The sequence below is a fragment of the Pelophylax lessonae genome, assembly GCF_965119305.1.
Source record: "Pelophylax lessonae genome assembly, chromosome: 9".
Classification (NCBI taxonomy): domain Eukaryota; kingdom Metazoa; phylum Chordata; class Amphibia; order Anura; family Ranidae; genus Pelophylax; species Pelophylax lessonae.
Window position 1 is genome coordinate 64,201,220 of NC_138776.1, and position 16,210 is coordinate 64,217,429.

The 16,210-nt window shown below is 40.0% G+C and overlaps 1 protein-coding gene across 1 annotated transcript in view; it reads right to left on the minus strand.

Annotated features, from left to right (window-relative positions):
* Positions 1–16,210, minus strand: part of LOC309564701 ((E2-independent) E3 ubiquitin-conjugating enzyme FATS) — a 243,939-nt gene that overhangs the window by 156,264 nt on the left and 71,465 nt on the right. The window contains exons 2-3 of the mRNA XM_082269373.1: positions 10,190–10,260; positions 6,120–7,047 (exon numbers count right to left, since the gene is read on the minus strand). Of these exons, the coding sequence (XP_082125499.1) occupies positions 6,120–7,047; positions 10,190–10,260 (999 nt within the window). The remainder of the gene's footprint in view (positions 1–6,119; positions 7,048–10,189; positions 10,261–16,210) is intronic.

The window sequence follows — 16,210 nt, forward strand, 5'->3', positions numbered from 1 at the left end:
ATATATATATATTTTTCATAAATCAGCCAGAATTGACAGCAGCTGGTAAATACATGTCTAATACATATAGGGTCCATTCACACATCTGTAAAATGGGTCCGCATCCATTCCACAATTTGGCGGAACCTTTACAGACCCATTGTTTTTCATTTCCAGTCTGAAAAATTAGGCATTCATAGGATAAAGAAGTAAGTGTCGGCCATTCCAGGCCCCAAAAATTAACCCACATGCGTTTACCTGACAGCTAAGAACGTAGTATTCTGTGGCTGAAGGTACATTAGGCATTCACAGGTAACAGAAGTAAGTGTCGGCCATAAAAGGCACCAAAAAATAGCCCACATGGGTTTACCTGACAGCTATGAATGTAGTATTCTGTGGCTGAAGGTACATTAGGCATTCACAGGATACAGAAGTAAGTATTGGCCTGTATAGGCTGCAAAAATTAGCCCACGTGGGTTTCCTTGACAGCTAAGTACATAGTATTCTGTGGCTGACGGTACATTAGGCATTCACACAGTATACAGAAGCAAGTATCGGCCTGTATAGGCTGCAAAAATTAGCTCACATGGTTTGAACTGACAGCAAAAAACTTAGTTATACTGTTAAATAACACCCCACTTCAATATGTGGCATTGGTGTAGCACACCAGTTCAAAAAATTGGCCAGTGAGGTTGGCGCAGTGTGTACCAGACTTCACTCAGCAAACTAGGCAATATTGTTGCATGACACAAATATACTTGAAAAAGCTTACTCAGAGAACACCCCACTTCAATATGTGGCATGGGGGGGAGGGGGGGCATCGGTGTAGCACACCAGTTCAAAAAATTGGCCAGTGAGTTAGGCGCTGTGTGTACCAGACTCAGAGATGTATAGTAACTAAGTAGAACTACTTCACTACTGTACTTAAGTACCGAAAGGCGGTATCTGTACTTTCCTGAAGTAGAATTGTTTTCTCCTACTTCCACTTTTACTTCACTACATTTTTTCGATGATTTCAATACTTCTAATCCGATATTTTTTTTTGTGCTGCATAGTTACTTGTTACAATTATAAAAATTACCACTGCCAGAACAGTAGATGGCAGGGTTCATGAAGCTCAAAAAAATGTGTATAATGTCATGTGTAAATCAGCGCATACGAAAATAAATGCTACTGTATGTATAAATAAAATGGTCTACATATCTGCTGTTAAGGGGAAAGAGAACCTCCCCCCCCAACCAAGAAGAGTCACAAGCGTACATAGACCTTTTTTCTGGTAAGAGGCTGATTTTCCTTTTTTCACTGGAAGTTGAGAGCACAGGTTTTGCAGTTTTGTTTCACTAGAAGAGACTATTTGGATATTATTTTGCACTTACCTTCATCTGCCGGGTAAGGGGGAAATCCACAAGGTGGTGGGACTCGGAGTCTGCACCTATTATTTGGAATAGCACCTGTTTGATTCCTGCACCTTTGAAAATATATTCATCTTGTTTTGTCACATATATATGGTATTATGGCATTATATATATATATGGACTTTTTATTGACTTTGATTTCATACACTCTTCCTTTATTTCATTATTGGAATATATTGTTGTATATCACATTGGTTTATATATGATTTTGTGCACCAATAAGCTGTGGAGAAAAAAAACATGCAGGGAAGAGAAGGAGGGATGCTTTAAAGGGGGAAGGGAGGGACATACTTTATCTGTTTTTGTTTACAAAAAGTTACAGCCAAAGGAATTGTGATTGTCCTTTGGGTTAATCATTTGAAATAATAAAAAACAATATGATGTTCAAACTTTTGACTTCTTTCTTTAATAACTATGTAGCGGGGTCTTCCATTATACAAGTTGTAAAAGACTGCTGCTTGACATTTGAGAGGAACTCGGCTCCATCTAGTGGCCAAAAGGACACATTGCAGCGGCTATGGAATTTCTTTTGATGTGATTTTCCTTTCAGGAAGTTGAGCAGTCTTCATCGCCCATAGTGCTTTGAGAGTACCAGGATGCACTGCTTCACCGCACAGCCTTCTGGGGGAAGCTTTATAAAGGAAGGGAGGAGCCAGGCTCACTCTCTTGGGAAAGACACAGTGAGACAAGCAGGAAGCCAGCGCTGTGGGCTGATGCTGCATGCTAGGCCGAAACTCCTGGGCCTTAAGTGACTAAGTTGCAGTGTTTCATCTCCAGTAGAGGATCCCTCCTGGAGGTCCCATCGATGTTCTACAGAGACCAGACTCATCCACCCCAAATACCTAGCGCGGCTGGTGACAGAGGCCGGAGACTGAGACAGCAGCGGAGGCTTCCTGGGAGACAGTCCTGTTGGTGAGAGGGCACCTGCCCAAAAACTGACTCTATCTATCAAAGAAGTAACTTTAGTCAGGGTTAGCCTTAGAGTAGTAGAAGGCAATTTACCAGGTGGCCCAGTACATCTCTCACAGAAGTTTTACCGCCAATCCTGCACAGACACCCCGCGGTGATTACTAACTGTTTGCTGCCATTCTCTCTATTGATCACCCATCCTCAATGTGGATTACAAATCGCGAGTGCACCAACGTTGCTAGCGAAGATATAGAGAAGAAACAGCGGACTCAGATAGGTCTGACTGTCTGGTACTGTGTCTAACTGAATGCTGAGCCTTATTTCCAAAAGTGTAATAGTGATTAAGATGGTGGTCCTATAGGCTCGGAGACATTTCCTGAAACAATTAATGTGCCCTTGAGGAGTGATATCACAGTATTTATCTTATCTTTGATTAATTAATCAGTATATCCTTTTACAAAGTCATATTTTACTGTATCGAAACTGTTTATTTGATTTACAGTAAATAACTTTCCTGTTTAAAAGCAAGCTTGTGTGTGGTCACCTTGTATTACCCAGAAGGACTGCAGCTGGAGAGAGGTAACAGGTCATTATTATTTATTGAAGTGTTATATTCCAATCTGTGTAGCCATTTGGTATTCCAGTACTATTCTGGGTCAGTTGTGCCTAGGGAGGGTTCGAGCCAATTCTGTGGGTTGTTAGGCAGGACGTAGACCCAATAATCTAATCAGCAGCTCCTGCGGGGGTGGTGCTACAACTACATAACACAGTACTTGTACTTTTACTTTCAGTACTTGAGTAGCAATTTTTTAAAAAAAAAAAAAACTACTGGTACTTTTACTTTCAGTTCTTTAGTAGCAAAATTTAAATAAAAGCTACTTGCAATACTTAAGTACAAAAAATGTTGAATACTTTAATACTTCTACTCAAGTCACTTTTTGATAGAGCACTTCCACTTCTACTCAAGTCACTTTTTGATCGAGCACTTCCACTTTTACTCAAGTATGGGTTTCGAGTACTTTATACAAGTGTGACCAGACTTCACTCAGCAAACTAGGCAATATTGTTGCATGACACAAATACACTTGAAAAAGTTTACTCAGATAACACCCCACTTTAATATGTGGCATTGGGGGGGGGGGGGCAATTTGTCTATCACACCAGTTATAATACTTTATAAGTGCTTTTGTCACTGTGTGTAGTGTTGCTGCAGAAACGCTCAGTCTCACCACCACACCTGTCACAATGCTGCACAGTGCACAATAATAGTACTAATCCACTATAATATGCTTTCTACAAAGTATATTATACTGTGGATTACCCCCCCCCCCCTTTTTAGTGCATTGCACAGCAATACCAAAAAATTTGCAGCCCTTTACATGACTTTTGTGGACATTGACAAAGCGATTTCTGTGCGACTGCAGCCAATATCTAACTGCCCCTAAAGCAGCCACAGGATACCTGGCCCTCATGTTAAAGATACTGTAATAGACCCTAAAATGACATTGGAGCATTTTAAATGACTTTTGTGGATATTGACCAAGCGATTTGTGTGTGACTGCAACCGATATCTAACTGCCCCTAAAGCAACCACAGGATTTTAAACCGTAACATGTTGGGTATCTATTCCAATAGATGTGACATCATCTTTCACAATATACAAAAAAATGGGCTAACTTTACTGTTTAGTATTTTTAAATGCAGTGAAATGTGATTTTTCAAAATTTTTCCAAAAAAATTGTGTTTTAAAGACCACTGCGCAAATATTGCAATGACCGACATTTTATTCTCCAGAGTCTTTGCATAAAAAAATTTAAATAATATTTGGTGGTTCTAAGTAGTTTTCTAGGAAAAAATACTGGTTTTAACTTGTAAACAAAAAGTGTCCGAAATAGGGCTGGGGCTTAAGTGGTTAAAGAGACTGTAATAGACCCTAAAACGACATTGGAGCATTTTAAATGACTTTTGTGGACATTGACAAAGCGATTTCTGTGCGACTGCAGTTGATCTCTAACTGCCCTTACAGCAACCACAGGATACCTCTCCCTAAGCTCAAAAGATACTAGACCTATACCGAAATACCAGCCCTGAGAAAGACTTTTGTGGACATTGACAGAGCGATTTGTGACTGCAGCCGATCTCTAACTGCCCCTAAAGCAACCACAGGATACCTCTCCCTAACCTGAAAAGAGACTGTAGAAGGCCTATACTGAAATACCAGCCCTGGAAAGGACTTTTGTGGATCTTCACAGCGCTATATGTGTCTAGCAAACTCTCCCTGACAAGCACAGCAGACCTCTCCCTACACTGGCAGAAAACGGAATGTGAAATGGCCGCCAGGTCAGGTCTATTTATAGGGTAGGGGGACTGTCCATGTGCTGGAATGTTTCAATTGGCTGTCCCGTTCCATCCTATTGAGCATCTGTGGGGCATCCTCAAATGGAAGGTGGAGGAGCGCAAGGTCTCTAACATCCATCAGCCCCGTGATGTCATCATGAAGGAGTGGAAAAGGACTCCAGTGGCAACCTGTGAAACTCTGGTGAACTCCATGCCCAAGAGGGTTAAGGCAGTGCTGGAAAATAATGGTGGCCACACAAAATATTGACACTTTGGGCAACATTTGAACATTTTCACTTAGGGAGTGTCCTAACTTTTGTTACCAGCGGTTTAGACATTAATGGTTGTGTGTTGAGTTATTTTGAGGGAACAGCAAATTTACACTGTTATACAAGATGTACAATCACTACTTTACATTGTCAAATTTCTTCAGTGTTGTCACATGAAAAGATATAATAAAATATTTACAAAATGTGAGGGGTGTACTCTCTTTTGTGAGAAACTGTACATTGCACGATTTAAATTAAGCTGATCAAATCTGAATCTGAAAAAAATCTGCAAACAGACTGCATTTTTTGCATTTAGGCTAGGTTCACACACACGCGGGTTGGGGAATGAGTGCATCCACTCCCTGACCTGCAGGCAACACATGCTGCTCTTTAGCAGATAAGTGGGGGTGCCACTAAATCTTTATAGCACCCCCACACACCAAAAAATGTGGCACATTTTTGGGTGCACAAAACCACATGGTGCCGCAGCACCATGAGGTTTTGTGCAGTCAGATTATGAAAAAAGGGGCAGGGACAGTTTTCTGCAGGTACAGGAGCTCTTCAAATGAAAATCCTGCTGTGCCCGTGCAAATGTGGCATGCAGGACCTGGACAAATGTGAATCCAGCCTTAGACTCCAAAAATCTCAAGTGTTTTTCGTTACGATGGTAGACAGCTTAATTTGCAGTAGATCTGGCCACCCACAGTGATGGCATAATCTGACAGCTATGAGCAGACTAGATGATGGGCAACTGCTCAAAGTATTGTCCAGAGGAGATTGAGAGCTAGTCCTGTACACTTTCATTTTCTGTTCCTCCTTTCTTATCCATTTATTATTATAGGGGATGTCTTGAAAATGGACAGCAATAACAGGAAAAGTCTAACTTGACCTTTTTTTTTAATTTTCACATCAATGAATGACCCAAGTGGGTGTGTGCATTCTATATTGTGAACCTGCTACAATTCAGTCAATGTGTGGGTCCAGTAACTGCATAATGGAGACGATTTAATTTCTGCTGATTTTGAGTAAAAAGTTTACATCCAACTTTTGCAAAGAAAATGAATGTACGCTTTACATATATTACAGTATATCTGTTATAAAGGCTGTACAGAGCTTTAGTGTGGATTAAAAAAATATATAACTTTGTCAAGAAATACTGGCTAAAAAGACGGCAGCCTAGTTTTACTATTTACCATCCTGTGAATCTCACCTTTAATATTTGGATAACTGGAAACATGTTGACTTGCTTCATGGTCATGAACATTCTGCTGCTCCTCTTGACTCTTTGGATGCTCTTTATACTGTGTACACTGGATTTCAGGGATTGGTTTTGGTGGCTGAGTTTGATCTGCTTTACATTCATTATTTCCCTTAGTACCTGGCATTGAGAAATAGCGGCAGAGAGAGTAAGCAGGTAATTTCGGAGTCTCACATCTACTAATTCCAGTTTGCCTTCTTGGCCTGGGCTTTATTTTAAAAGACATTGTTGATTTATATGTTCTTGGGTTGGCTACCTGACCAAGAGCAAGGAAAAAAGACCTGTCTATATAATAAATGCTTCCTGGAAACGTATGAGCCACTTTAATGTGAAGACTAGAGATGAACAATCTTGAATTTCTCTTGTGGATGCCGGTTAAATATTTGAGAGTACTGGCGCTTGGCTGCTGTGGCAATTCCTGACAATGAAAAAATCCACAAGGCTCAAGAGCCTTAGTGTTATACTCTTCGCTATTTAAATATCTACATTGCTGATCATGTTCATCTGATGAAACAGAAGCCTTCATTAATAAGTCATTACTTCTGCACTGAGAAGGAGCTGGGTCAGTGGTAATTTCCTTTGGAGCATGGCTTAAAGATGCAATATATCTTCTGGCTGTAATTGTAATAGAGGAAAATCCTTTCTTCTTAGCCGGGCTGCAATCTTCACTGGCATGGACGACTGTTCCATGTATAGTTTTATCCGAAGAGTTTTGATGCTTTAATGTGATGGGAAGTGGCGTGAACGTTCTGTTAAAGCTAACTGAATTGTGATTAGTCAGAAATGGCTTTATATGACGGCAAGTGATGCCAGGCTTGGTGATCATACAATGTGCAGAACCAAGCTTTCTATCTTCTTCAGTATCACTCTCATCAATCATCTGAAAAACAAGGACAGATACAATCAGCTTAAAATTATGCAATTCAAAAATTTAAACTATTCCAATTTTTTTTTGTATAATACATTGTTTTTCATTTAGAGGGGTTTGTAGAAATTGATACTATGTGATCTGCATCTCTTGCTCAAGGCAAAATATAAACCCTGATCCAAAAACTGTATTAATTTAGAGCTGAAAAACTAAGGCTACATTTAAAGTGATTGCAAACCCATATTTTTTTAAAATAACAAACATGTTATACTCACCTGCTCTGCGCAATTGTTTTGCGCAGAGCAGTCATTATGCTTCTCTTCTCGGGTCCTCTGCTGACACTCCTGGCTACCCCCCCCACACACTGAGTGCCAACCATGGCAAGCCGCTTACTTTGGGTACACTGGAGTGGGCTTGCACCCCAGCTGCGCTCTGTATGTGCATTGACAATAACCCCTTGGCGCCAGCTATACACAAATGTGTGGCCTCTCGGTGCCTGGTTCTTAGAGCCGAGGGGCCGCATATTTGCGTAAATTGGAGTCAATAGACCTGTGCCTAGAGAGCGTGCTGTGTGCTCCCGACACAGTTACCGCTGCCTATTCTAGAGGGATCGGGAGTTTTTGGATCATGTGACTGCCATGACAGCCAATCACGGCAGTTATGTGATCTTAAGCCCTGCCCCACCTCTCGGCATCATAAAACCCCTAAAGGGTGGCGCCAGTGCTAAGAGGTTAAATAAATTATAGCTAATCATTTTAAGCACCCCTGTTAAATGGTCTGTCTCATCCCCTTAAAGCGGTGGTAAACTCCACTCTGTCACTTTCACCTACAGGGAAGCTTATAATAAAGCTTACCTGTAGGTAAAATTAATATCTCCGAAATATGCACCATTTAGGAGATATTCGCATGTTTTGCAGCCGGTAACATCACCAGTGCATGTGCACTGTTCTCTGAATAGACAGCATACTTGAGTGTGCCGTCCATTGAAAGTAATGTGTTGCAACCGTGACTTCTGTGCGCATGCGTGTGAGTGATAATATCGGGCCATTAAAAAGGTTTCAGCCCACTAACTCGGAAGGAAGACAAGGTTTAGATAGAAGCCGTAACATCGTGCCGCTGGAGAAATTAATTTTAAGATAAGTCTTTCACAATGTGCTAAAATGTCAAGTGTACTAGCACATTAACCGCTTGCCGACCGCCGCAAGTACATATACTGCGGCGGTCAGCCCCGTGCAGGCAAAGTGACGTATGGGTACGTCACTCGCCTGTGAGCCAACAGGGGGCGAGCGCTCGCCGCCGGAGGCGCGCTCTTGTCCCCGCTCGTTCACGGACACCTCCGCGCGAGTGACCGGTGGACCCGATGTCCGTCGGTCACTCGCGATCATCCGTTACAGATGGAGAAAGGCAGGCGGCTAATGTAAACAAAGCCGCCTGTCATTCTCCCTTGAGTAACAGCAGAGATCATACGGTCCTGCTATGTAGGATCGTCGATCTCTGCTGTTACACGAAAAGCCACATCCCTGCACAGTAAGAAGCACGCCCCTAGGGACACACTTAGCCACGGCATCACTAATAAAGTTAACCCCTTCCCTGCCAGTGTCATTTTTACAGTAACAGTGCATATGTATAGCACTGATTACTGTAGTAATGTCACTGGTACCCCCAAAAGTGTCAAAAATGTAATTCAAGGGTCCGATCTGTCCGCCGCAATGTCGCAGTCCTGCAAAAAAATCGCAGATCGCCGCCATTACTCGTTAAAAAAAAACAGCAAAAATGACAAAAATCTTTCCCTTAGTTAGTAAACGCAAGAACTTTTGTGCAAACCAATCAAAATACGCTTATTGCGATTTTTTAACCAAACATTTGCAGCAGAAAACAAATTGGCCAAAAATGTTAAAAAATTTAGATTTTTACATTTTTTTGGGGGGAATTTCATATAAAAAAATGTGAAAAATATTGTTATTTTTACAAAATTGTCGCTATTTTTTGTTTATAGCGCATGATCAAAAAATTGCACAGGTGATCAAATACCACCAAAAGAAATCTCTGTTTGTGGGGAAAAAAAGAACGTCAAATTAGTTTAGGTATAGTGTCGCACGACTGCGCAATTGTCCGTTAAAATCACGCAGTGCCGAATTGCAAAATAGGGCCTGGTCAGGAAGGGGGTAAAATCTTCTGGGGCTTAAGTGGTTAAGACATTACCTTCAGGAGAACCAGATTTTAATTTATTTATTTTTTTGGTAAGAGTTTACTACTGCTTTAACTGCAAGAGAGCTTTTCTGTTGAAAAACAACAGACTTACTGTTTGGATCACCAGATGAAAATGTAAGAAAGAAAGCCTTAAAAAGGAAACTATACAATCATCACATCTAAGAATTAGTAATCTGCAATATAATACATTGCTTTTGGGTTTAATACTGCTTTAAAGTGGAGTTCCACCCATATTTGCATCTTTACATAAATCGCTGCAATCCCGCAGGAGCAACATTGGGCTTTTTTTTTTTCTTGCTCTGTTTACTTTGTTGCTATGGTGTATGCTGCCTTCTTCCTCTTTCGGCGCCGCGGCGAGGTATGTCATATCCTGCGGCCACAGGCTCCTGGGAGATGTGTGTCATTCCCAGGAGTCAGTGGGCATCGTCGCCTGTTATTTCCAAACAGGAAATGACGCGATGCAAGTTGATGCTAAGCGCCATTTTTGAAAAGTACACTAGTGGGCTTCACATGTCCAAAATTAAATTGGGAGCCCGCTGCTGGAACAATATAAAAGTTAGTTTGAGAGTAAAAATCTGCTATACTACAGCGACTGTTATTATCTTTAGCTTATGTAACATGGAGTTAAAAGAACATCTCTGGGTTTTTAGAAAAAAAAAGAATTTCGGCTGGAACTCCGCTTTAAGCCTATTCTGATAAGCCTTTTAATTATTTGAATACATGTATGTTAAGTAAAAAGATTTAGCAATATCTTTTGATGACACTAAACCAAGAGAAATAGCCTTATGATATACTTTTGAACCTCTACACTTCAATCAAACACGAAAATGTTGGTTTTACAGAAAACTTGTACAGTTTGTAGTTTACCTAACTACCGTAGGTTGTTAATATACCAAGAGAGTATTACTGCTGGAGTTTCATTTCAATTAAGAAGTTGCCTTACCTTTCTATGATACTCAGTTTGGCTCTGTTCTTGTTTAATGTGGCCAGGGTACCCATTGCCATCTTGAAGACCTGTGTAAAAAAAAAAAAAAAAAATGAAAATAAAACCAGGAAAAACAAAAATCATGAATTACTAATGAATGTTGTAAAATAAGTTTACATTGCATGTGCATTTCTCGTGCCCCATATTTAAATTTCAACCCCTTAGTCAACCCCTTAGTGAGTGAGAAATGTTAATGCCTGAAAAAAATTGTGCAACTTTGACATGTTAGTAAATCTGTACATATCATCACTACTTTGTGTATCCAGGTGAAATATACCTTGTTTTTCTTTTTCAGGACAAATTGGGCTTTCTTTTGGTTGTAAATGGTAATAGATATTACCTATTGTTTTTTTATTATTATTATTATTATTATTATTATTATTATTATTATCAAAGGAAAACTGGCCTAAAATTAATAAAAATATATATATATATATTTTTTAATGTAGCTGTTTGTTTTTTGCTATTACCATAATTTACCACCAAAGCATAACCCAAAATAAATTCTCCTGATCCTGACAATCACAGCAATACTGCATATGTGTATGTTATTTGTTGTTTGTACCAATAGTAGGACCCAGAAGCAATGGTGCACAGTTTCTTTTTTTTGTATTCTACATTAAAGCGGTAAATGATTAAAACTGCGCTTTCCATGCCTCGCGGCTGTTCTCCGGTGTCTGTATGTGAGACTCGCGCCATGCTCACCGTACCCAGAAGTGGGGACCTTTTATACAGTAGTGGTGTGACAATTTTTGTTTTATTTTGTGCAAATTTATTGAAATTTATTGCACTTTATGGACGTTATTTATAATTTATTTGTGGAATAATACATGAACAATTGCCAGCACATATATTGCACTTTATGGATGTCATTAACCCACCTAGAGATCATTGTTGATTTATGTTTGCACTTTATTAATCACTGATGGTGAAATATTTTTATTGCTTTACATTTATAATTATTGTGACAATTTTTATTAACCACTTGCCGACCAGTCACATTGACTGTACTGCGGCAAAGTGGCTCGATTCCGTCCAGAGACGTAGACCTACGTCGCTGGACTCCTCCCCCTGTAGGCGGCGCTCACGCTGTTTTCAGTCACAGCGGGAGTCGGGCCAGGGGAGGAGCGGCGGCGATCGCCGCTGCTCTTCCCCGATCGTCGGGGAATTGAGTTTGGAGATCCACCCGCTTGTGTAAACAGAGCGGGCGGATCTCCTAAGTGACAAGGAGTGACAGATTGCAGTGTTCAGCATAGCTGAACATGCGATCTGTCCTTGTGTCACTCAGTCACCTCCCCCCCCCCCACACGTTAGTAAGCACCAGGCATACATTAACCCCTCCCTCTCCAATAAAGTTAACCCCTTCCCTGCCAGTGTCATTTTTACAGTAACAGTGCATATTTATAGCACTGATTACTGTAGTAATGTCACTGGTACCCCCAAAAGTGTCAAAAATGTCAGTCAAGGGTCCGATCTGTCCGCCGCAATGTCGCAGTCCGGCAAAAAAAAATCGCAGATCGCCGCCATTACGCGTTAAAAAAAAAAACACCAAAAATTACAGAAATCTTTCCCTTAGTTAGTAAACGCAATAACTTTTGCGCAAACCAATCAAAATACGCTTATTGTGATTTTTTTTACCAAACATAGGTAGCAGAAAACAAATTGGCCAAAAATTGAAAAAATTTTTGATTTTTACATTTTTTTGGGGGGGAATTTCATATAAAAAAATGTTAAAAATATTGTTATTTTTTCAAAATGAACGCTCTTTTTTTGTTTATAGCGCAAAAAGTAAAAATCGCACAGGTGATCAAATACCACCAAAAGAAAGCTCTGTTTGTGGGAAAAAAGGACGTAAATTTTGTTTGGGTACGGCGTCGCACGGCCGCGCAATTGTCCGTTAAAATCGAACACCCCTGAATCGCAAAAAGTGGCCTGGACGTAAGACAGCAAAATCCTCCGGTGGTAAAGTGGTTAATATATATGATTTATATGGGCACAAGGTAGTAATACCTCAACACAGTTTTTTGTCACATTATATATGCAGTAGGGTCTCAGAGCCCTCTATCATCAGAGGTTAGCGCAGTTTTTAATCATTTACCGTTTTTACAACTATACCTACAGTTTGAACTAACAGCTTTCCACTCTATATTTAATACCCCAGAGGCGCGAGTGATATCACAATTACAAGTCTACATTAAACACTGACATTGACACTAATACTAATTAAAAAAAAATGCTTTTTTTAAAAAATCCTACCAAAAAATATAGACCCCAACCTTGACCTTTGACCATTGCCTTGACCCTAGCATTGACTCTGGCTCTAATCTACATCTAATGATGATATATCTATTTTGTTGTTTATTTTTTAAAATTGTATTTATTAATTTTTTACAGACATCTTTTATTTTTATGTATTTTCTTGTCCATTCAGAAGAGAAAGTAAACATAGGGGCTATCACAGAGATCAGGTGACCCGGGTCTCAATCGTTAGTACATGCCCGAGGCTCTGGATGAGAGCCCGGTCTCTGTGCTGGGAGCATGCGGTGCATTAAAACCTGTAACATGTACAATAAAGCCTGTAAAGTGTACATTAACCACTTCTGGACCGGAAGGATTTGCCCCCTTAATGACCAAGCCATATTTTGAGATTCGGCACTGCATTAATTTAATGGAAAATTGCGCGGTCATGCAACGCTGTACCCAAATAAAATTGATGTCCTTTTTTCCCACAAATAGAGCTTTCTTTTGGTGGTATTTGATCACCTGTGCGATTTTTATTTTTTGCGCTATAAACAAAAAAAGCGACAATTCTGAAAAAAAAACAGTATTTTTCATATTCTGCTATATAACATATAATAAAATGTAAAAATCAACATTTTTTTAAATTTTAGGCCAATTTGTTTTCTGCTACATATGTTTGGTAAAAAAAATTGCAATAAGCGTATTTTGATTGGTTTGCGCAAATGTTATCGCGTCTACTAACTACGTGAAAGATTTATGTCATTTTTATTGTTTTTTTTTTTTTTTTACTAATAATGGCGTCAATCTGCAATTTTTTTGCAGGGCTGCGACATTGTGCCGGACAGATCGGACCCCTGACTGACATTTTTTGACACTTTTGGGGGGACCAGTGACATTACTACAGTAATCAGTGCTAAGCTCTGTGATCATTCCAGAGAAAAGGACAGTTTACAACAGTTGACCGTTCTTCTCTCTCAGCAGGGAACGATCGCAGGTGGCCGGCGGCAATCGGAGCCGCCTGCCCCGTGCATTGGAGTCCCTGCTGAAGAGTAGGGGTGGGAGCTTCCCAGCGGCGGCACGCCCTCGCCCCCTAGCTGCAGGCGCATGACCAATGTATACCTATGTCGGTTCGCGCAGGAGGGCCGCCCTGCCACAGTATAACAGCGGCGGGCAGGCGGGAAGCAGTTAAAGCCTGTAAAGACTGTGTTCAAAGTCTGTCTGGGTTAAAAGAAAAGGACTGATCTCTAAAGATTAACATTCTGAGTATTTGAGGGATTTTCCACGCCAATCACAAGGAATGAGTTCTTCAGGGCATTCATCTAAATTAAACAAGTATATTATATTACAACAGAATAATTAAGCTTAAAATTGCTAACATATTATTGATGGTAATGATGTTCTAGGGGAAGTTACATGAAGTAAGAGATCATTTGCATATGGAATGAGTTTAAGCTAGTAGTAGAGTCTGAAATTGCCTTTACTAAGTAATTGGACATTAACCCTATTGCAAGGTGATCTATTACTGAATTGAACAAATGGTGAGAGGGCAACATTACAGATAAGCTCCAAATAAATATAAAACAAGCCTTTAAACAAATTACATAATTTCTAAATCATTAAATGTGTTTGAAATGGCACTGATATAAGCTCCTCAATTTCGTTTTTTATGTGTTTTCTGTAATCCTCAAAACTACAGAGCTTTGAGTGGGAGGAACAGTACTCTAAGCCAATAAGTCTCTTTTTCTCAAGTATACAAAGATGGTGACTGCACACCTATTCCATTAATTTAAAGAGTAACTCCACTTTTGTTGAGAAAAAGCCATTCCCCTCTGGGTGATCTATGTACATTACAAGGATTTTAACAAACTTTAATGCAGATTCCTACCATTTATTATTCTGAAGAAATCCCTATTTGTTCCTCTGTGCTGAGTGGGTCAAATGGGAGTGGTTTCATAATTATCTATCAACTGTGGCAGCTGCAGAGCTCTAATGAGGAAAGCTGCTGGGCCTGCATCCCTTTAGACGTCTTCCTATTGGGAGTATCTAACCAAAAATGAAATTTTTGTTGCAGGGGATACCAGAAATCTGACTTGTATCTTAGTGCAGACTTCTGGGAAAATTGGCGAGCCAATCACACAAGCAGGAAATTATGTTTCTGGGGTGTGGTCAGTACACATTCTGTATACAGAACAGGTCCAGGTAGCCATATTGCATTTCATTTTCAGAAAAGTACAACAGCTGCAGATTGAAAAGGAAAGGTCATTTTTAATAACATTCAATTACAATATGATTTGTGTCGCAATTGTATACACTACATTATTTTTTCTTTATTTGCTATTTTTTTTCCCCACGAAAGTGGAGTTACCCTTTAAGTTAAACCACGCAGTGTAGTATGCAAAAAAGTTTAATGAAAAAAATGTTAAAAAGCACATGGAATACTATCCATTAGGAACAAATTCCCACACCTTCCAACAATTAGACAACAACATTACATACACAAAACAATGTTAAAAGCAGTAAGACCCGGTCCACACTAGCGCGACTTGTCAGGCGACTTGTCAGCCTGACAAGTCGCGCTCCCTCGCAGTCCATTGACTGCTACAGGACCCGTTCTAATAGGAGCGACACAAGTCGCTCCGACTTAGAAAAAGGGTCCTGTACTACTTCGGGGCGACCTCGGAGCGACTTGCATAGACTTCCATTATGTGAAGCCCATGCAAGTCGCTCCGAAGTTGTGGTGCATGGGAATGCACAAGTCGCCCCCGAAGTAGTACAGAGTCGTGTCGCCCCAGTGTGAACCGACTCTAAGTCGATTTACATCCTAGTGGTAGCACCACAGCTTGGTAAGTGGAGTTACCCTTTAAAAACAAACCATAAAAGCTCCTCCGTCTAACACATTTCACCCCTAGGGGCCTACTCATAGACTCAAAGCCCCTTAAGAGAAAATGCAACAGAGGGAGGAGCTTTTGTTGTCCAGGTTTACATCAATAAAGCTAAGCAAGATTAAATTGTATCATAAACTTAGTGTATGGTTAAGGATAAGTTCCAGGAAGCAAGTGCCTGAGATGGAGTGGATTTGTGTGTTACCCTTCATATTATAAAGTGTGCCATGGTTGTGTAAATCACTAAAGTGACTCAACAGAATCGCAGTTTGTAGGGTAAAAACAGTTCACAATTTGGTATAAAGACGTAGGGCTGGAGTTAACACATTTTTAACCTTTTTGATAGTGTATCATCCTGGAAAGACCAATAGGCAAAGATTTCTTCGGAATACAGTCAATAAGCAAGTATCTTATTTGTGGAGTTATGCAGCTCATCCCAGGGGCAAGGCCCAATAAATCTGTTTAAAGTTAATGAGGATACATTGTGGTAGTCTTTGGCTCCAATGTTGAAAAATGTCTGCCTAAGAAAAGGATGCAATATCTTCAGGATGTCAGCAGGTTGGAATATGCACAAATGTTTACTAAAATATTTGTTATGTTTGTAGTAGACCTGTGATGGTTTCATTAAATGTCTGGTTTACCTTTAAAAAAAAAAATGGATGTTTACAGCAAGGTGCCACTGGTCTGTTAGACATTTAAAAGATTATCTTTTAAAGGAGAATTCTAATCAGATCTTTCATTTTTTAGTTCTGTTAAATGCACAAAATGAAATCTGACTTGTATCTTAGTGCAGACTTCTAGGAAAATTGGTGAGCCAATCACACAAGCAGGAAATGACGTTTCTGGGGTGTGGTCA